Genomic DNA, 21863 nt, shown 5'->3' on the forward strand with positions numbered 1-21863 from the left:
AATGAGAGACCCGCAGTGTTTCTTAACCCCGTGTTTGACAGGAGTGGGGTGTCCCATTCAGTTTGTCCCTGCAAACATCCAGAAGGATTCCTCCCTCAACACTGGCAACCTGATCCTGTCATGCACCCTTCCATTTAGTGTCTGGTTCTGATGAGAACTATGGTCTCGTAGGGTCGAGGCCAGCACAGCTGGACACAGCTGGCCAGAATCAGAAAATTCGCTGGACAGAGCCAACACCTCCTCCCTCTTCTTTCAGCACAACTCGGACTTCTCGCGCCCTCCACGTTCCAGGTCAGGCCGCTGGCCTTGTTCCCGCCAAAGCCTTAAAAAGCGGTACCACCTAGGTCCACACGAGGGTCTAGTTTTCAGAAGCCGCCACTCTTTCTTCCAAGCCTCAGTGTATTCATCTGCTAAATGAGTGTGTCCATCCTCAACTACATGTCTCTGAGTTAACTTTGACGATGTAAAGGAGATCAGAATCTTTTGCGGGGGAGGTGGGTGTGTTGCCTTAGCGCGGCTTGCAAACCCGGGCGAGAGCGGACTACAACTCCCATCCGGCTCCAGGGCCGCAGCGGTCCCTAGCCCCTCTGGCCTGGCTAAGGGACAGACCGCTGCCCGGGGCGCACGGGAAGTTGCGGTGCCCTGGGCATGCTCCACCTAGGTTAGGGCCCCATGAGGGTGTAGGTGGGGCTGGGACTGAGGCAACACTGGGATCAGATGGTCTTTTGCGACCCCAATGGAACCCCTCCAACCCCGCCCAGGAGTTACTTTTCGTGGCCCGCCCTCCCACTTCCTGGCCGAGGGTCGGCCCCGCCCCTGCGCGCCTCCGCCTTCCCACCTTCACCTTTAGTCGCGGCTCCCATTGGTCGGTGCGCACCTGCCCGTCCGTCGGGGGCGGGCTTGGAGGGCGGGGCGGGCGGCCAGGTGAGGAACGCGGGTAGCGACAGAGGAAGGTGACAGCGGGGAGGGCGGGAGGGTGGGGGGAAGCCGTGCAAAGCGAGCCGCGAAACCACGGACGGACCGCCGGACGACGGACGGACGGGGCATGCAGGCGGCCTGGCTCTAGCCTGGGTTGCGGGGCTCCAGCCGCAGCTATGGAGCAGCGGCTGCGTGCGCTGGAGCAGCTGGTACGGGGCGAGGCCGGTGGCAGTCCGGGGCTCGACGGCCTCCTGGATCTGCTGCTTGGGCTGCACCACGAGCTCAGCAGCGCCTCCCTGCGCCGGGAGCGCAACGTGGCGCAGTTTCTGAGCTGGGGTGAGTGGTCAAGGCAGCACCCGGGAAGGGAGGCTGGGGGGACGCCACCCCGAGCTCTACCTCTCCGGACCCTTCCCCAGAGATGGCACACTCCAGAAACTTCTTCCTGAAGACACACTAACTCCTCGCGTTGTCTCTAACGCTTGCCGTGGGACTCCACAGCCTGCTCACTCACCTGCACCTTCTCTCAAACTCCCAGACACAGGGACAGGTACACAACGCACACTTAATGCACACTTTCATTCCCAGCTGCAGACCCCAGACATAATGTTGCCAATACACATCCTCCACAACGGTCACCTACAGGATTCCTTGATCACACGTCATGCTCCACCCAGAACACACATTCAGGTGGACGCCCGTTTTGTGTCACAGAAACACACAGACTTTCTTAATCTCCTTCGCTCTTCAAGAAATTGCGACTTTGCCCTGGGACCCCTCCTACCTGTCTGGCTCTGTCACACACTCACAAATCTTCACACTTCACCTTGCAGACCAGACTCCTTACCCCAATCCCTAGCCTGGACTAAGGACAAACCCCGACCCCTTTGGGGACTTGGGTCCTCATTGGAAGTGGATCTGCACCCTTTTCTATTTGACTCATCTGAACTCTTGGGAACAATGACCTAGGGTGACTCTAAACCCAGAATAGGCACTAGTGCCATCACAAGGGTTCCCTGGTCACACCTGGCCAGGCTTTGGAGGGGAGGGCCTGGAGGGTGAGGTGTTTGCCCAGTAGACGATCAACGTTCCTGGCGCTCCTGAGCCATGGACAGGTACGAGACTGGGCCTGGTGTGGATAGGGTCTACCACCCAGACTTGCCATTTCTGCCTGAGAGCAGTTTAGGGCCCTGCTCCTGTTGCCTTCCTATTTCCCTGTGACTTTTGTGTATTATGCATGTGTCTGAGTTGGCGTAGCCTGGGACCCCAACATAGGGGATGTCTGTTGACATCTGAGTTAACTCCAAGGCCAGCCGTGACTCACGCCTCTCCTGCCCCAACTTGTCCCTTGCTCCTGCCCAGAGCCCCCACCCCTCTGGCAAGACAAAGGTACTGGGCATCTTGTCCAGAGGGTTGGATAGTCTTGGTTCTGGGCACCAGGTTTGGCCTATGTGGCTGGTGGTCACCCCTGACAGCCCCACACGGCTGGTAGCTGCTCCTCCTGAGCTCTGTGTACAAACCTAGGAAGAGACAACTAATTTCTGTAGTGACGTTTTCCAAACCGCCCCCGCTGTGGGGTTCTGCCTGATAAACCCGTGGAGCAGCTCTCTGCCCCACCCACAGGCCCGCCCAGCTGGCAGGGAGTTTACCTCTTGGCAGGGGGAAACTGAGGCAAAATGCCAGAAGATAACCCCAAATCCTCACTGGTCACTCCTGTCTTCTTCATTTCCCAACCCTCAATGACCTCCCTCCTGGGGAGAGCCTGGGAGTGGCCAGATATGGCCCTTGTGGAGGGGGGGTTGTGTGCAAAAGCCCCATCCAGAGAGGAGGCAGGGCTCCAAGCAGCAGGGCTGTGAAGCCTGGAAGGAACCCTGTGTGCACACGCCCTCAGGTGCTGGCATTGAGCACCAGGTGGAGGGTTTGGCCCTGTTTTCAAGTCTTGTGTCTTGTGAGTACCTGAGCAGACTGGCTCTGTTCCTGACCCAGAGGCCCCACTTAGGGAGCACAGAGCCCGTCTTTCTGGAGCACAACAGAGTGTCTCCCTGCCCTCAGGGGCTGCCCCAGACCTTTCCTCCACCAGATTGCTCTGTGCATACAGGGTCCCCAGACCCAGGCCCACAGCTCCTGAATGGCAGAGAAGCCTTTCTGGGGACAAGGAATGTCACCTATCCAGTTTCCCAGATAGGCTCTGGGCTAGCCATGAGCTGCCAAAGGCTGTGAACTAGGTAGGGTAGGAGTGGTATCTTCTGTTGTCTCTGGGGTGAACTGGTCAGCTAGGATCAGGACCCTGGCTGGGGAGGACCACAAAGTCCCTCTGTATCTCAGATAGAGGTAACAGGGTCTGGGGCATGGTGATCCATGGACTCAGGACCATGACCAAATGAGCCCTGGCTCTGATCTGCCTCTTGGCTGGGCCGCCTCTGGGAAAGTAATCCTGGTCCTAGTCTCATGGGAGGTCCCAAGGAGAAGGCTCTGAGTCCACTCTGTCCGTCCCCTCAGCCAGCCCCTTTGTAACAAAAGTGAAAGAGCTGCGCCTGCAGAGAGATGACTTTGAGATCTTGAAGGTGATTGGCAGAGGGGCCTTTGGGGAGGTAAGTGAATGTCCTGGGTGGCTGGGAAAGGAGGGGCATTATACTCAGTCTGGTCTAACCCAGTGCATGCTTGGTGCCCTCAGGTTGCTGTGGTTAGACAGAGGGACAGTGGCCAGATTTTTGCCATGAAGATGCTGCATAAGTGGGAGATGCTGAAGAGGGCTGAGGTCAGTTTAGGGTACAGGCACCCTGCAAATGGGTAGGGGGACGTGTGTGTGCTGCCAGAAGAAGGGGTGGGGTATAGGATGCCATTCTCAATAGTTACTTATCTCCTACCCCTCACAGTAAACTTTACTTATGATGAATTGGGATGAGTTCCCACCACCAGAAGCTGGGCTCAGGCTCATCCAAAGCCAGCCAGCCCAGCATGGGGTCTAGCAGAACTTCCTTTGATCAGCCTCTGGGCTTTTGAGTCCTCCATTCTCTGGGCTGGGGAAGGGGAGTCTCTGGGAGTTGGTCCCATTCTACCCCCTGCTTTCTAAACTTGCTTCAGACGGCCTGTTTCCGGGAGGAGCGAGATGTTCTGGTGAAGGGAGACAGTCGTTGGGTGACTGCTCTGCACTATGCCTTCCAAGATGAGGAATACCTGGTGAGGATCTTTGAGTAGTGGAGGAGCCATGCCTGGGAGGAAAGGAACAGTCTGTCTCATTTCCTGGGCCTAGAATCTCCTTCCTTAGGTCTGTTGGGCATGGTGGTGGTGGGCATATTTTAATCCCAGCACTTGGGAGGAAGAGGCAGGCTGATCTCTGTGAGTTCAAGGCCAGCCTGGTGTACAGAGTGAATTTCAGGATAGTCAGCCTCCAGTAGTTGCCATAGTCACTGCTCAGCCCTGTCTTCCCTGGGTCTCCAAGACACAGTGTGAGGTCAACAGTTGTCCCCATTCTGAGTCTGACTCTTGGCTCTACCCACTGCCCTCTAGTACCTGGTGATGGACTATTACGCTGGGGGGGACCTCCTCACACTGCTGAGCCGCTTTGAGGACCGCCTCCCACCCGAGCTTGCCCAGTTCTATCTGGCTGAGATGGTGCTGGCCATCCACTCACTGCACCAGCTGGGCTATGTCCACAGGTGAGGCTCAAGTTCTGTCACTTCCTAGTCTTCCTCCCAAAAGTTGTTTGGTAGGGCCTGCTAATATGTCTATCTTACAGTTAAGCAAGTCAGAGATTAGTACAAGTAAGCCCCTGGCTCAAACCCACCCAGTTCATGGTGGCAGATGAGTGGTGTGGTGTCCTTTCAGGGGACAACTAATTCCAGCATCCTTCACAATACACTTTGCAGTTCCTAGAGTCAACACTACAAGCCTTTTCCTCCAGCCTCGCTGCCTGTTTCCTCCTTGGCTCTTGCCTTCACTAACTCTCACGTGCATATACACACAGAATATGTGTGAGCACATACACAGGCAGGTGTGCACCTGAGCACCTGTCTAAACACATACACACATATTAAGCCCTTCAATCTCCCACCTTCCTTCAGGGATGTCAAGCCTGACAACATCCTGCTTGACATGAATGGCCACATACGCTTGGCAGACTTTGGCTCCTGTCTGCGTCTCAACAACAATGGCATGGTAAGGAAGCCCACCTAGAACTGGAGCTGAGGGTAGCAGGCCAAGTGCAGGGGCATTGGGTTCCAACGGGGGGGGGCACCTGGAGAGTGGGGTGCCTGGTCCAGTCCCATGGCCTCATGGCCTCTAACACCCCTGCCACAGGTGGATTCATCAGTCGCCGTTGGGACCCCAGACTACATCTCTCCTGAGATCCTACAGGCCATGGAAGAGGGCAAGGGTCACTATGGCCCACAGTGTGACTGGTGGTCACTGGGAGTCTGCGCCTATGAGCTGCTCTTTGGGGAAACACCCTTTTATGCAGAATCTCTGGTAGAGACTTACGGCAAGATCATGAACCATGAGGTTAGACTAGTCCTGGGACCTCCACGCTGTATGAGTATAGGTGACTTCAGGCCAAAGTGGGCTCCCAGCCTGACCTGGCTCCTCCTGTGACCCACAGGACCACCTCCAGTTCCCCTCTGATATGCCTGATGTACCTGCCAGTGCCCAGGACCTGATCCGACAGCTGCTGTGCCGCCAGGAGGAGCGGCTTGGTCGTGGTGGGCTGGACGACTTCCGGAACCACCCTTTCTTTGAAGGAGTGGATTGGGAAAGGCTTGCAACCAGCACAGCTCCCTACATCCCTGAGCTCCGTGGGCCTATGGACACCTCTAACTTTGATGTGGATGATGATACCCTCAACCATCCAGTGAGTGACAGATGCCTCTGAAAGAAGTTTGGCTTGACCTTCTGAGCTATGAACACCTACCCCAGATTTTCCCAATAGCAGTTGAAAGGCTAGGGTGAGGCTTTTGGATCCCTGGGGCTCATGAGAGTTATGGCTTTATGGCTCACCTTGGCTGGCTCATCTGCATGGTGGATTGTTCCAAGTACTTTGGCGTTAGCTGTTTGGAAGAAAACTCCTTGCAGCCTCTAGGACATCTTGAATACAAAGGCTCATGGGAGTTGTGGTCCCTTTCTTGGGGGTGGGTGGGGGTGGGCAGGCTGTGTTATTCCCCAGGTGCACACCTGAGTAAATGCCCAGTTTGTGGGGCTCTTCTGGTTCTCACTTCGTCTGTGGTCCTGACTCTCTTTCCCTTTCCTGTAGGAGACACTGCCACCACCCTCCCATGGGGCCTTCTCAGGCCACCACCTGCCGTTTGTAGGCTTCACTTATACCTCAGGCAGGTGAGTCTGGTCTTTACACCTGCTGGGAAGATCCCTGAGGGAAGGGACAAAATGGCTTCAGTGTGTGAAAGGCACTCCTCAGTTCTCTGTCCTTATGGTCAATCAAAGTCATGGCTATGCCCGTGGGACATCACCTTGTTTGACAAATTGTTAAATGTACTAGGCCCATGAGAGAGGCTATGCAGGGCCTTTACTGTCCAGCCTCATTGGCCTCCGTAAAAAGGGTGAGCATCACCCATTCAAATGGGTTGTCCTGAGACCCAAGAGAAGCATAGGTAGAAGGAACACTTAGAGCGGTGCACCTGAGGGCCACTGGGTCCTGGGTGTGGACTAGCACACTCATCTCTCCAGTAGCTTTTCAGACCCTTGTTAACTTTGTTGCCTTTTTTTACATTTTTTTATTTGATTAATATTTGTGTGTGTGTGCACATGCGTGTGCACGAGCGAATGTGCACATGCTCTAATGTGCGTGTGGACATGATGGCCGCAATGCACTTGTAGAGGGCAGAGAATAACTTTCAGAAGTCAGTTCTCTCTTTCCATCTTGCGGGTCTCAGGGATGGGATCAGGTGGTTAGGCTTGGCAACAGGCGCTCTTACCAGCTGATACAGCTCACTGGCCACTGAAGAGCCCTTTGGCTTTTCGAGACATGGTTCCTCTGTGTAGCCCTTCCTATCCTGGAACTCACTCTGTAGATCAGGCTGGTCTTGAACTCACAGAGATCTACCTGCCTCTGCCTCCCGAGTACCGGGATTAAAGGCGTGTGCCACTGCCTAGCTCAGGCCTTGTTTTCCATTTCCCTGTGAGGAAATAGGCTCAGATGTTGTCCATGACTGACCAGGTCACCCTGGTCCCCAGGGTCCCCAGCTCGTCCAGGTCCCCAAAGCCAGGGTATAGTCTGATGGTTCTCTCCCAGCATAGAGCCCAGGCCTGGGTCTAGAGCGATGTGCTATTTCTTGGATGGACAGACGACTGGTACATGAGGATGGTTTTCTGCTGACTGTTCCCTTGTTCCCTTTCAGCCTCAGAGATGAAAAGAGCACTGAGCTATTGGCTGTCCCAGAGCAGAAGCTCCACGGTGTGGAGCAGGAGAAAGTGGAGCTCAGCCAGAAGTGTCAAGGTATGAGGGCGTCTGGGCAAGGTTGAGACTGTCAGGCCAGGGTGAGGGTTGACTGCTGCAGGCCTGGCTACTCACCCAGAGGCCCTTCTCCTGCCAGAGGCCCTGCATGGCACCTTACAGCCCCAGGAGCTGGTGCGGCTGCAGAAGGAAGTACAAATTCTTCAGGAGAGACTAGCAGGTATCCCTTTCCTGTTCTTGTAAATGTCTGGTCCTTTCTGGGTACACTGTGTGATCAGGGACATAGATCATCCCCTCTAGCTGTGGAGAAAGTCTGTGAGATCCTACACATGGAATGTTTGACTGAGATGAGGTGGTCCTGTGTGCAAGTCTCAATGACTATTCCTGACAGAGACACTGAGGGACAGCAAGGCCTCCTTCTCACAGACTGACGGCCTCCCTGCTGAGAGCCCAGGCCCAGATATCCAACTCCAGCAGGAGAAGGACCGCCTCCAGCAGGTGAGCCATAGGTGAGGTGGGTGAATGACCTAGGGTTTCATGTCCCTGAGGTCAGTGTCCTGACTTGGCCTTGTCCTTCTTGCCCTGGCTCTCAGGAGCTGACTGAAGCTCAAGCAGCATTGCAGGTGCAGGCTGCCGAACTGTGCCAAGCCCAGGACCGGCAGGAAGAATTCCTACAGAGGCTATGGGAGGCCCAGGAGAGAGAGGCAGCCACAACCAGCCAGATTCAGGCCCTGAGCTCCCAGCTGGAGGAAGCCTGGGTTGTCCGCAGGGAGGTTAGTGATGGTAGTGGGAGGGGAGAGCAGCCAGGATTTAGGTTCAAAGTGTTGGGAACCCCCTGTCCTTTTGCACCCTGTGAGGCTGGTATATGCCAAGCAGGGCCTGGTGATAAATGGGTACCTGGGGCCATCTGTGTCTGCAAGTCTTTGTCAAAACGACACAAAGAGGGTTAGAGCGACAGGGTTAGCATTACCTTGACCCTGTATCCCATCACAGCTGGAAAGCCAGGTGGCCACCCTGAGCCAGGAGGTTACACGGCTCCAGGGACAATATAAACGAAGCCATGAGAAGGAATCTTCCCAGGCCAAGGTATGGAGTGTCATGCCCCCACACACACACTTCCCCCCTGTGGCAAGAGACACTCCCCCTTAGTCTAACCCCTCTTAGAGTCCCAAGGTGAGGTGGGCCATGGCTCCTGAAACCCCTGCTTTGCTTCCTCTCTACATTGTCAAGGTCATCCATGCAGCCGTTGAGACCGATGGTATGGGGTCACCTGAGGGTCAGTCTCAAGAGGCCCAGCTGAGGAAGGAGGTAGCTGCTCTGAGGGAGCAGCTGGAACATGCCTGCAGCCAAGGGTGAGCACATGACAGGGACGGCCGGGAGAGAACAGGGCAGCGCTGGCCTGGGAGTCAAGCCCAACTCCTTGGCCTTCTCCCCAGGATCAGTGTTGGGAAAGAGGAGGCTCTGTGCCGACTCCAGGAGGAAAACCAGCGGCTGAGCCGGGAGCAGGAACGGGTGAGCAGAGGGGACAAGCAAGGCATAGGCTGGCTGCCAGCAAGGTCAGGAAAGAGCTCCAGAGTCCCAGCTGCTGGGCACACTATAGCATGTGGAAGCATGGACAGAAATGGGGCTCAAAAGGGTGGGTGACCTGTGGGGAGACTGAGGGGTGAGGCAACTGGTATATAGGCAGGACTGTGAGGTCTCCTGGGGACTGAGCCCTCCTCCCTCTGTGACCCCAGCTGGCAGAAGAGCTGGAGCTGGAGCTACAGAGCAGACAGCGTTTGGAGGGCGAACGGCGGGAGACTGAGAGCAATTGGGAGGCCCAGATCGCTGACATCCTTACCTGGTGCGTGCCTTGGGGCTGGGTGGGGCCTGGGCACGGCTAAGGACCCGGACCATGACACATAGCCCATTCCTATTCAGGGTGAATGATGAGAAGGTCTCAAGAGGCTACCTACAGGCCTTGGCTACTAAGATGGCTGAGGAGCTGGAATCCTTGCGAAATGTGGGCACTCAGACACTTCCTACTCGGCCTCTGGTGAGCCCCATGCATAAAAGCATGGCATCTGTGTTTGTGTAGAGGTCAGAAGACAGCTTATGGGAACTGGTTCTCTCTTCCTACCTGGGGGGTCCCTAGGGATTAAACTCAAGTTCTCAGGTTTGGCAGCACACTTGCCTTCTGAGCCATCTTGTCACCCCCCAAGCTCCAGGTTCATGCTGAGGGTCAAGGAAGGGAAGAGTGGGGTCTTTGGGTCTGGCCAAGTGGCATTGGCAACCATGTGCTCTCGTGGGAGGGAGGGAGAGAGGGAGGGAAGTCTCTGAAGCTGCCAGTCCCAGAGAACACCCTTGACTGCTACCAGGACCACCAGTGGAAGGCACGGAGGCTGCAGAAGATGGACGCCTCAGCCCGGCTGGAGCTTCAGTCAGCACTGGAAGCTGAGATCAGGGCCAAGCAGGGTCTGCAGGAGCGGCTCACACAGGTGCAGGAGGCTCAGTTGCAGGCAGAACGGTGAGGCCAAGGGCAGATACTACAGGAGTGGGATCCATGCAGAAGCCCGTAGTGAGCCATTGCTCTCTTCCCCCAGCCGCCTGCAGGAGGCTGAGAAGCAAAGCCAGGCCCTGCAGCAGGAGGTGGCTGAGCTACGGGAGGAGCTTCGAGCCCGTGGGCCAGGAGGTGAGTGCCCATTGCCTGCCTACCCTGGAGCCAATCCCCTGCTCCAGTCTCATGGATGCTAGGGAACTCCCATGGCAGCTGTGCTCATATGAGAGAACTGTGTTCCTCCTACACATTGCTGTTTACACCAGCACCTGTCTGTCACCCAGCACTTAATGAACACTGTTGTGTGCCAGAATCCCCCCAAACCCCACCTGTGGACATTTCCACATCTTACTGAGATAGAAACTGAGGCTCACACCCACCCCTGGCTCCTGAGGCTAGGGACAGCAACCTCAGTTACTTGTACTCTTTATCTACAGATGCCAAGCCTTCCACCTCCCTCATCCCTCTCCTGTCCTTCCGGAACACAGAGGTAAGAACCAGGTAGAGGGACCAGTTAGGGAGGAGTCCTGGTGAGGAACATGGTGACTCGACTTCCTCCCATCCTCACTCATCTCCCAGAAGGATTCTGCCAAGGACCCTGGCAATTCAGGAGAGGCCCCGAGGTCTGGAGCAGAAGCAGAGCTGAGGCTGGAGGGCCGCCGCAGTCTGCGCATGGGGGTGAGAGCAGACAGGACGTCCCCAGGTGGGGCTGGGCTCTCAGCCCACTCCCTTCTCATTCGCTCACTCACTTTCTGCAGACTGTGTTCCCCAGAGTGCCTGCTGCCACCACTACCCCTGCAGAAGGTCCTCCCGCTAAGGTCAGTGGCCAGAGGGCTACTGTCCCACGTTCCTGTAATCCCTCTGGGACATTCCCATCTCTACCCCACCCCTGCAGGCCATGTTTAGGGTGATGGTGCTGGTTTCTTGACATGGCCTCATAGGCACTCAGAATTGACATGGCCACCTGGCTCATCTTCTTGGCCATCCTAACCCTTTGGGGTGGAGCTCGGGGTGCCCCAAAGGCTGGGAGGCCCTGGCAGAATTGGTGACAGTATGTACCCCTTCACAGCCTGGCTCACACACACTGCGTCCCCGGAGTTTCCCATCCCCTACCAAGTGTCTCCGATGTACCTCGCTGATGCTGGGCCTGGGCCGCCAAGGCCTTGGCTGTGACAGTAAGAACCCTTCTCCTTCAGCATCTTCCCTCACACCACAGCCCCCAGGGTGTGACCCTGACACACCCAGGCTGTTCCTCAACCCAACATTACCCATGCCTCTTGGTCAAATTTCCCCTACTCCGTTATTCCTTTCTCACTTGGTGGCAATGGGTGACAGTTCAGGGAGCTGTTCAGCAAAGCTCAGGTCCTTGTTCTGAGCTCCTGACCTGCCTCATCCTTCCAAAACTCTCCATTTCCCCACAGCCTGCGGCTACTTCTGTCACTCAGCTTGTGCTCCACAGGCCCCGCCCTGCCCTGTGCCCCCTGAACTCCTCCGCACAGCCCTGGGAGTGCACCCCGAAACAGGCACAGGCACTGCCTATGAGGGCTTCCTGTCGGTGAGCTGCGGCTAAGGGCTGAGGACGATAGGCATGGGAGCCAAGGACCTGTGCAGCCCTCCATGTTTGTCTTCCCGTCAGGTGCCACGGCCGTCAGGTGTCCGGCGGGGCTGGCAGCGAGTGTATGCTGCTCTCAGTGACTCCCGCCTGTTGCTGTTTGATGTTCCTGACCCACGAGGAAGCCTGGCCAATGGGGTCCTCCTGCAGGCTTTGGATCTGAGGTAGGTGCCAGGCAGTGACATGGGACAAGGCCCAGGTGATGAGGGGTTCATTCAGGGACAGTACAATCTCTTGTGTATCCTTTGTTCATCTCAGGGATCCTCAGTTCTCAGCTACCCCTGTCTTGGCCTCGGATGTCATCCACGCCCAATCCAAGGACCTGCCACGCATCTTTAGAGTGAGTGCTCAGGGCAGGATTGGCCCAACCGCCATTTGCCTCCTATGCTGGCCCTATCTTTGCCACTGCTGCATCTCTACTCTGTCCTCTACCAGCCATCTCACCTTCACACATTTGTCCACAGCCACACAGCAACCTGGCTATGTCTTGCTTTGTTTATGGCCCTTGAATGGCTGCCCCGTACATTCAGGAGGCTCTCAAGCAATAATTACAGACACCCAGCATCTGAGCCTACAGACTTTCTCAACCCTCAACCCGAGTCCTTACCTTACTAGCCATACCTTGTTCTTTCCCAGAGTGCCTTGCATTCATGTATAACTCCTCCTTGGTCTCATTCCTCTGCACAGAATTGCCAGAACCTTCTAGGCCCAGTCCCTTGGACCCAGGTTCACTAACACTGGGTAGTATTCTTGTCCCCTGGACAATTATCCTTCATCTCTTGGCTTGCTTTAGGGATTCTATTCTGCGTTCCCACAGTGCTTATCTTTCCTGTTATGGCGCCCATCACTGGGCTCTGACATTGCCAGGGTGCTTGTCTGATACTCTGTCTGGCTTACTCCCTGCCTAGCACTACAACCAGCTAGCGTGCTAACAAACATCAGGAGGGGAAGGAGGGAAGGACAGATGAATGCATGGCTCTTGGTTGTAGCCCTCCAGCCTGACTCCTTCTCTGCAGGTGACAGTCTCCCAGCTGACGGTGCCACCAACCACATGTACTGTGTTGCTGCTGGCTGAGAATGAGGGAGAGCGGGAGCGTTGGCTTCAGGTGTTAGGTGAGCTGCAGCGGCTGCTACTGGATGCACGTCCAAGGCCCCGGCCTGTGTACACCCTCAAGGAGGCCTATGACAATGGGCTGCCACTGCTGCCTCATACTCTCTGTGCTGCTGTCATTGGTGAGTCTTACACTGAAGGGCTGTCACTCTGAGTGGCCTGTGGGGAAGTTTAGGCTAGTAGGGAGGTACTGGCTTAGGTCTGTCCCTGATACGTAGCCTCTCATCCCTCCTCTGTGTTGCTATGTGATGAGCCATTATGGGTCATGGACCACACCCTGGTTTCTCTCCACTTCATTTCTGTAAGTTCTGATTCTCTTGTTGTCAATGTTTTGTTGAGACAGGGTCTCCCTACATAGTTCTAACCCTGTTTCACAAAACCAAAAAAAAAAAAAAAAAAAAAAAAAAAAGATTAAAGGTGAGCACTACCATACCACACCCAGCCGGTTCTCCTTTTTCTAAGAGAATTTCAAATAAGTGGAAGGGACAGGGGTTTTAGGGAGAAGCAGAGATGTCCTGAAAGGCTGAGGCAGAAAGCTCCAGAGTTTCAAGTTAGCCTGAGCTGAGCAACATATAGAGACCTTGTCTCAAAAAAAAAAAAAAAAAACAAGCATGGCTTGGTGCCTGTATATAATCCCAGCACACGTAAGATCACAACAGAAGGATCAAGAGCTCAGGGGCATCCTTAGCTAATAAGTAGCTTAAAAAACAAAACAAACAACAACATCAAACTGGATTGGAGAGCTGTCCCAGTGGTTAAAAGCACTAGCTGCTCCTCCAGAGGACCTGGGTTCAATTCCCATCACCCACGTGGGGAGTTCACTATCATCCATAACTCCAGTTCTAGAGCATCCAATACCACCTTCTGTCCTCTACTGACACCAGGACCACACATGATACACAGACATTACATGCAGGCAAAACAAAACACCCATACACATAAAATAATTCTTTATATACATACACATATATACATATATCAGGTGGGAGGACACGCCTTTAATCCCAGTACTCAGGAGGCAGAGACAGGTGGAGCTCTGCATTTGGGGTCAGCCTGGTCTACTGAACAAGTTCCAGGACAGGCTTCAAAGCTACAGAGAAACCCTGTCTCTAAAAACAAACAAAATATATGTATGTATATATATATGTATGTTTGTATATGTGCATACATGCTTGCGTGCATATATACGTATACACACAAACAAAACCACCCGAGTCAGACCTGGGAGTAGCACCACACACACCTATAAATCTGGCACTTGGGAGAGGATAAGAAGTTCAAAGCCAGCCTCATCTACAGTGAGTTGAGTGCAGCCTGAACTATTTAAGCCCCTGTTACAATAAAACAAAAGGAACAACCAATTAGGGGAATTACCCAAAATTCATGCTAGCTTGGGCCAGCTACATAGTGAGTTGTAGGCCTGGGTTATGGAATAAGACACTGTCTCCACGGAAACGCAAATGAAGCTCTTGACTTTCTTCCTGGCAGCTGGGTGAACAAAAGGGTAGGTGCTTGTTATAGAGTTAAGTGAGTTTGGAGCCTAGGCCTCAGTAAGGGTCCTCCCTCCATAGCTGACAACTGGGAAAGGGGCTGGAAGCTGAGGCCCCGAGCCAGCTTGCAGGTACTCTGGTCAGGTCAGGAGCCATAGCAGAGACTGTGGGTCCCCTGGGTCAGTCAGGGACCAGAGATGGGGGTATTTGTGGATCTGTGTGCTTGCTAGTGCTTGCCCTCTCCTCTGTCATCTCTTCTTATGGCAGCTCTGTAAGAAAGGTGCTGTCCTGACTTTATAGAAGGGGACACTAAGATTTACCCAGAATGCCACAGCTCAAGCCAGTGGGCCTCACCCTGACCTCTGCCGCCAAGCCCCTTCCTCATTACAGCCAGTGTAAACTGAACAAGGAGGGCACAAGGATGGGGTTGGGTGGACAGTGTGTGGGATCACCGGTTCTATTGCCTCAAGGTGTCACTGACAAGCTCTCTGACCTCTGATCTCTCTTCCTCTATCAGATCAAGAACGGCTTGCCCTGGGCACTGAGGAGGGACTGTTTGTGATTCATCTTCACAGCAACGGTACCACATGGCTGGACTAGGGTGGGTGTGGGCCTGGGCAGGGTCAGCCCCCGGGTACTCATGACTGTGGTCACTTGCTTCTTACCCACATGCTTCTCCCTCCTGCCCACCCCACAGACATCTTCCAGGTGGGGGACTGCCGCAGGGTGCAGCGGTTGACTGTGAGCTCTGCTGCTGGTCTGCTGGTCGTGCTCTGCGGCCGTGGTCCTAGTGTACGCCTCTTCCCCCTGGCTGAACTGGAGAATGCTGAGGTGGCAGGTGCCAAGATCCCGGAATCCCGAGGTTGCCAGGCTTTGGCAGCTGGGCGCATCCTACAGGCTCGGACGCCGGTGCTCTGTGTGGCAGTCAAACGCCAAGTGCTCTGTTACCAGCTGGGCCCAGGACCAGGGCCCTGGCAGCGCCGAATCCGAGAGCTACAAGTGCAAGCTCCAGTGCAGAGCCTGGGGTTGCTGGGTGATCGGCTCTGTGTGGGTGCTGCAGGCACCTTCGCTCTCTACCCACTGCTCAATGAGGCTGCGCCCTTAGCGCTGGGGGCTGGCCTGGTGCCTGAGGAGCTGCCAGCGTCCCGCGGGGGCCTGGGTGAGGCACTGGGTGCTGTGGAGCTCAGCCTCAGTGAGCTCCTGCTGCTCTTCGCCACTGCTGGTGTCTACGTGGATGGCGCTGGCCGCAAGTCACGAAATCACGAGCTACTGTGGCCAGCGGCACCCACTGGCTGGGGTAAGGCCAGTAGAGGGCCTGGCAGGGTGGGGCCAGGCACTGGAGGTCCAGCCACCCTGTTCTGTCCTGAGTGGCTTGGCTAGGACCTTCCTCTTCCTAGCCTTTGCATTTATTCTTCCTGACTTCGTTTTCTACCTGGCCAACTTCAATGGCTGCTTGGGCCTGGAGCAGTTATGCCAGTCCATAAATGCCCATTGTGATTGCTGTCGTTGACAGCTGCCTTTGCGTTCCTTCCCTTGCCCATCACCACTCTCTGGCTTCTATTCTCACGCCACCTCTTGGTTTGGTTCAGACCTGTGTCCTGGGTCTTGTCATCCCCATTGTGACTGCTTTTGTGCACTAGGGCCTGTAGAACAGGCTAGGGTTGGCTCCTTCATCCAGCACTAGCCTGGGCAGGCACACCCTGGGGGCTATGCTTCTTTGGAAGAATGAACAGATGAATGGAGCAGGGTCATGAGCTGGTGTGGTCACTTGTAGCTGGTGTGATGGGGTGGAGGCTAGAAAGAAGGACTGTCCTTCGTGATTGAGGCCCACAGACTGCCATTGGCCGTGTCCTGCTCTCCATCACTAGCTGTATGACCTTGACCATGACTTTGCTCTGAGATTTCCATTACCTCATCTGTAATGTCCAAGATTCAGGTGATTATAGTACCTGCTCCTGCTTGGAGCTGCCCAAGAGTTAGGAGAGGACAAACATACCAAGTATTATGAACTGTGTGGGCATGTAGCGAATGCTGGCTATTATCTCATCTGTTAAAGAGCTGGGTGGGGCAGGCCTCCCTGTGGGACAGACAGGTACCTGGCTTGCCTGTGGCCACACAGTACATATAGGCTGTTCCTCACTGCAGGTTACACAGCGCCCTACCTAACAGTGTTCAGTGAAAACTCCATTGATGTGTTTGATGTGAGGCGAGCAGAATGGGTGCAGACTGTGCCGCTCAAGAAGGTGAAGGTCTACCCCAACCTGGGTGGGGTAGGATGGCTGACGTGGCCTGACCTCCGTTTTCTGCCTCAGGTTAGACCCCTGAATCCAGAAGGCTCCTTGTTCCTCTATGGCACCGAGAAGGTCCGCCTGACCTACCTCAGGAACCCATTGGCAGGTGAGGGAGTGTGAGCCTGTCTACATCTGTGTGCGTTCACTTGCGCACAAGTGTGAGCTCGTGCACCAGCTGGCTGGGACATGTGAGCACCTCCCCAGCTCCCTGAATTTCCACAGAGAAGGACGAGTTTGACATTCCCGACCTCACTGACAACAGCAGGCGCCAGCTGTTCCGCACCAAGAGCAAGCGCCGCTTCTTCTTCCGGGTGTCTGATGAGCTGCGACAGCAGCAGCGCAGGTATGTATGTGTGGTGTGGCTGTGGCTGCTGGGCAGAGCTTTCTGCTCTTAGGGGCGAGGCGTGGTTTGCAGCCCCCCTCCCCCTATTGTTTACACCCCCTCTGCCTTCAGGGAGATGCTGAAGGACCCTTTTGTGCGCTCCAAGTTCATCTCACCGCCCACCAACTTCAACCACCTGGTACACGTGGGCCCTACAGATGGGAGGCCTTGTGCCAGGGACGGGGCCAGGGTGAGTCCTCCAGAGCCAGTCACAACCTCCCTGTAGTGGTTGATCCAATCACAGGCTTCTGTTGATTGCTTGGCTGTTGAGGCAGGTGACTCATCCCTCTGATAACCAGACCTCAATACATCCATGCCAGAAGCTGAGTTCCCATGGCCAGTGCTTCCTGGTCCCAACCATTCTGCACTGTTCTCTTCCAGGAACAGAAGAGCAGAGGTCCTCGCAGCTCCGGACCGCAGCGGCCCCACAGCTTCTCAGAGGCATTGCGACGCCCAGCGTCCATGGGCAGTGATTGCCTCCCTGGAGAGACAGACCCCAGTAAGGACAGCCCTATAGCCTCTAGTACTTGCATGCCTCCTCCAAGTTACCACTCCTTCCAAGCCCTTAGATCTAATCCAGGCATTTTGTCTTTCCATCTCCCTAACCCTGCTAGTAGTGAAGAGGAAACCTTGGACATCTCTGTCCAGTGAATCAGTGTCCTGCCCCCAAGGGTCCCTGAGCCCTACAGCATCCCTGATCCAGGTGAGCCAGTGGGTAGGGCTTTCCTTCCCCCACTCAAAGTTTGGACACTTTTTGACTAAGCTCTGCACTGGGACAGGAAGTCAACGACCCCTCTGAGCACATAAAGCCGCCAGAGTTACTTACCTAGGCCCTGGAGGCACATGGACCCATCTGCAACTCTTAGCTCTCCTAGCCGTAGCTGTGTGCTCCCAATCAGGGAGGACCAACTGCCCTGACCTTGTCTGACCTGCAAAATGATGACGTTATTCTGGCACCTGTGTGAGGTGATGGTACCTGCACAGTATCAGATGCATGGAAGGGGTGCCCCATAACAGGAGCTCTTGAGATTGTGTGTGTAATGTGTAAAAGTGCAGGTGTGTACATGCCACAGCACACATGGGGAGGGAAGGTCAGAGGACAAGCTGGTTCTCCCCTTCTGTTAAGACAGGGTCTCTCTTGTTTCTGCCTGTGTGCTCCAGGCTGGCTGGCACACAAGCTTCCAGCTGATACTCCTGTCTCTGCTTCCCATCTCATGGTAGGTGTGCTGGGATTACTGATATATGCCTGCATCTGGCTTTTTGGGGGGATTTTTTTTCCCCCATGCAGGGTTTCTCTATGGCTTTGGAGGCTGTCCTGCCTGGAACTAGCTCTTGTAGACCAGGCTGGTCTCGAACTCACAGAGAGCCACCTGCCTGTGTCTCCCAAGTGCTGGGATTAAAGACTTGCACCACCAACACCCGGCCTGCATCTGGCCATTTAACCTTGGTTTTGGAGCTCAAATTCAGGTCATCAGGGTTGTGTGGCAATCATTTTTATCTGCTAAACCATGCCTACCTCTTGAGCCATTTCCCAAACTCTAGAATTTTGTTGTTTGTTTTTGTTTTTTTATGACAGGGCTTCTCTGTGTAGCTTTGTAGACAATGCTGGTCGAACTCACAGAGATCCGCCTGCCTCTGCCTCCTGAGTGCTGGGATTAAAGGTGTTTGATGCCACCACCACCACCTTTTTAAAAGAGCCTCCTGTAGCTCAGGCTAACATTGAACTCATGATTCTCCTGCCTCCACCTTCCAAGTGCTGGGGTTACAGCCATGCGTCTCTACACCGTTTGTGCGGTGGTCTTTGTTCTAGGCTTTGTTTCTTTGTTCCTCTGTGGGATCCATGGTGGATGGGCCTAGTTTTCATTTTTCTGCCTAGAGTAAAGCATGTTTTTGCCTGAATGTGGAATGGGACGAATGAGCAACAGCACCCTGGGTTTGTTCTTGGCAGTTCTGGATTCTTTGAGGACTGTCACCACACCTCAAGTGCACCTTCTTTTATGGTCCTGCTATGGCAAGTGCTGGGTCCTTAGAGACCTCTGAGAGGCACTGGCACCATGAGAAAAAAGTTCTCTGTTGCTTTCCCGTCTGACTATCTGTTCTTCCCCACAGGTCTCAGAGCGGCCCCGAAGTCTTCCCCCAAATCCCGAGTCAGAGAGCACCCCCTGATGCCCTCTGGCAGTGCCCACCCCAGTCCCAAGACAGAAGGAGTGAGGAAGCAAAGAGCTTGTGGGATGCCATACTCCGGCTGGCCCGGACATGTTGAAATTCAGACTCAGGGAGAGCCTGGGTGGAGGGCTAAGAGTAAGGCTTGCCTGGGTCTCCAGGAATAGGGGTCTGACCACTTGCCCACATCCTGCCTTTCCCCTGGGCTTCTAACATTGGCCTCTGCGAGTGCCATGGCTCTAATGCCCAGGGATGATTGTGCCAAAGCTGTGCTTCAAAGGGCCAAGCCCTGGGAAGCTGGTAGGAGTCCGGATGAGGAGTGGGAAGGGACAGGTCCTTGGGAGTATGCTGGGTGTCTTGTCAGTGTGGCTGGGCCCCAGTGAAAGCCAAGATGGAGCATGCCCAGGTCTCTGCCCAGGGTCAGGCTAGGAAATATGGACTCTGATTTAGACGGAAAGGATGGAAAGGAGAAGGAATGGTGCAGGTGAAAGGGGTGAGAGAAAGGCGAGGGAGCAAAGGATGCAGAAGAGGAAGTGATGCCGGCGGGGGACCCGTCTAACCGAGAAGGAGGAGAGAAGAGTGCTGGAGAGACAGAAATGTGAGGAGGTCAAGCAGCAAGGAGAAAACCAGACCCAGGAACTTTTCTCTGGGGAGGGGCTTAGGATGAGAACAGGACTATTGCCAGCTAATCCGTCCAGGAAAAATGGTTCCTAGGCAGGGAGGGGAATGGGAGGGTATTTATAAGGGCTTCTTGGTGGGAGATGGACACCCTGCGGGGGCCGCTGTAAATCTCCAGACACACTTTGGTCCTTCCCAGCAAGGAGGGTCCTTTTTTTGGAAGCTTCAACCAAGTGTATTAGGGGAACATAGGGGGCATTTTATTATTGATTACAGTCATTATTATTGTTATTATATTGCTATTTTTATTAAACCTCACCCTGCTACAGTGTAGGGAGTAAAATAAGTATTTATCTTATTAAATGGCACATTCCCGGGAGGGATGGACCATAATGCTCTGATATGCAGCAAGAAACCAATAAAGCCAACTTTGTAAGCTGCTGGCCTCCCAAACTGGGTCTGTCTTGATGTGCAAACATGTGAGTGGGAGGTAGGAAGAGTGGTGGAGATCATGGACAGTTGAAAGCTGGCCTGTGTGTGTGTGTGTGTGTGTGTGTGTGTGTGTGTGTGCGCGCGCGCGCCTGTGAGTGTGAGTGCAGGAGCATGCATGAGCCCTCAAGAAGGCCATAGGACAGCTTTGAATGTTCTTCAGGAACTGTGAATCTTGGGTGTTTTTGTTTGTTTTCTGGTTGTTTATGTTTTTTTGTTTGCTTTTCAAGATGGTTTCTTTGTGTAGTCCTGGCTGTCCTGGAACTAACTCTATAAACCAAGGTGGCCTCGAACTTGATAGAGATCCACCTGCTTCTACCTCCCAAGTGCTGGGATTAAAAGCATGTACTACCACCACCTGGCATGTTTTTATTTTTGAGATGGGGTCGTAATTGTGTCTCTGTCGGCTAGTCTGGAACTCACTGTAGACCAGGGTCACCTCAAAATGACTGAGATCTTCCTGCCTCTGACTCCCAAGTGCTGGAATTAAAAATGTGTGCAACCACACCCAGCCATGTTAGGTTTTGAGATGGGATCTCCCTATCCTGGAGTTGGTAGGCTGGCCTGCTGCTGCCCATTTTCCTCTCTTAAAAGCTGAGATTATAAAATGTGCCACCATGCCCAACTTTCTCGCCTATGTTCTGGGAATCAAACTCAGGTTCTTAATGTACAGAGCATTTTACCAACTGAACCATCTCTCGATACCCTTAGTCTGTGTCTTAAAGAATCAATGACTGAGGCTGAAAAAAAAAAAAATGGTTCATCGGTTAAGAGCACTGGCTGCTCTTCCAGAAGATCTGGGTTCAATTCCTGGCACCCACATGGTGGTTCACAACCATCTATAACTCCAGTTTCTAGGGATCTGTTACCCTCTTCTGACCTCCAGGTACCAGATACATACATGGTGCACTTACATACTTGCAGGCAAAGAATGCACATAAAATAAACCTTTTACAGCTAGAGAGATGGTTTAACAGTTAAGAGCACTGGCTGCTCTTCCAGGGTCCTGAGTTCAATTCCCAGCACCCACGTGGTGCCTCACAATCACCTGTAATGAGATCTGGTGCCCTCTTCTGGTGTGTATGAAGATGGCACACACATATTTATTAAATAAATAAATCTTCCAGCCTGGTCTATAAGAGCTAGTTCCAGGCTAGCCTCCAAAGCCACAGAGAAACACTGTCTTGAAAAAACCAACCAACCAACCAACCACAATCAATCAATCAATAAATAAATCTTAAAAAGATTTATATAAAAAAGAATCAGATGACATGCTCAAATAGGATAAATGAGGACAATTTGATAATGAAAGGCTGGCTTAACCATGTGTGGGCAGTGTTAGGGAGCCTCCCCAAGAACGGTGGCACCCCAGGGACCTGGGGGAGGGTGTTAGTGCCCCAGACTGTCCATAGGAAGACATAGTGTTGCTATCTGACAGCTGTGGTCTGCCCAAGATAAACTTGGCTGTGGCTGAGCAGGAAAGGAGGCCTGTAGGTAATTTTCTCTTTTAACTCTGCCCCCACCCTTCCCTCTCCCACCATAGGGGCAAACAACCAGCATTAGAGGCCCCAAGAGTTCAGGTTTGCAATTGGCAGAAGGCAACCTTGAAGGCAGAGGCTGAGGACAGTGTAGGAATGGATCTGAGGCTTGCTAACATCCTCTGCAGTCCAGTGTTTATACTTGTAAGCCTCTGTGGAAGTGTCTTGTTCTTAGCCAGAGTTCCCATGACTGGGAGCCCCCACACTGGGCTGGACAGAGAAAGAGGGTAAGGTCTAAACCCTGGGAACGGGCAGGCCATAACGCTGGAGGGAAAGTGGGTCAAGAAGTTGGGGCGCCACCATGTGGTTGAGAGG

General features: G+C 54.0%; 1 protein-coding gene across 3 annotated transcripts; it reads left to right on the plus strand.

Moving 5' to 3' along the window:
- The first annotated feature begins 1016 nt into the window (after positions 1–1016).
- On the plus strand, positions 1017–19974 carry Cdc42bpg (CDC42 binding protein kinase gamma). Of its 3 annotated transcripts, none has more exons than XM_051193716.1 (37): positions 1017–1254; positions 3415–3506; positions 3590–3673; positions 4000–4095; positions 4426–4574; positions 4980–5073; positions 5215–5415; positions 5513–5761; positions 6161–6240; positions 7263–7360; positions 7458–7538; positions 7710–7816; positions 7912–8091; positions 8312–8404; positions 8549–8670; positions 8755–8830; positions 9055–9161; positions 9239–9353; positions 9676–9824; positions 9901–9989; positions 10292–10344; positions 10434–10532; positions 10613–10672; positions 10924–11029; positions 11276–11409; positions 11491–11630; positions 11725–11806; positions 12483–12699; positions 14585–14647; positions 14765–15364; positions 16213–16310; positions 16380–16464; positions 16581–16701; positions 16813–16930; positions 17122–17239; positions 17355–17443; positions 18850–19974. In XM_051193716.1, exons 1-37 carry the CDS (start codon positions 1095–1097, stop codon positions 18904–18906), a joined length of 4662 nt encoding a protein of 1553 aa, XP_051049673.1. In that variant the 5' UTR covers positions 1017–1094; the 3' UTR covers positions 18907–19974. The 3 variants fall into 3 exon arrangements, with proteins under 3 accessions (XP_051049673.1, XP_051049675.1, XP_051049674.1); XM_051193718.1 differs by having other exon boundaries at positions 17358–17443; XM_051193717.1 differs by having other exon boundaries at positions 10437–10532.
- Positions 19975–21863: the final 1889 nt, after the last annotated feature.

The sequence above is a fragment of the Phodopus roborovskii genome, unplaced genomic scaffold, assembly GCF_943737965.1.
Source record: "Phodopus roborovskii unplaced genomic scaffold, PHOROB, whole genome shotgun sequence".
NCBI lineage: Eukaryota > Metazoa > Chordata > Mammalia > Rodentia > Cricetidae > Phodopus > Phodopus roborovskii.

Excerpts from the sequence above, each read along its gene's own strand:
- Cdc42bpg (XM_051193716.1), top strand. The coding sequence starts at position 1,095 with ATGGAGCAGCGGCTGCGTGCGCTGGAGCAGCTGGTACGGGGCGAGGCC. Across the intron at positions 9,354-9,675 it reads CACTTCCTACTCGGCCTCTG|GACCACCAGTGGAAGGCACG; the intron begins GTGAGCCCCATG and ends GACTGCTACCAG. Across the intron at positions 10,673-10,923 it reads CAGAAGGTCCTCCCGCTAAG|CCTGGCTCACACACACTGCG; the intron begins GTCAGTGGCCAG and ends ACCCCTTCACAG.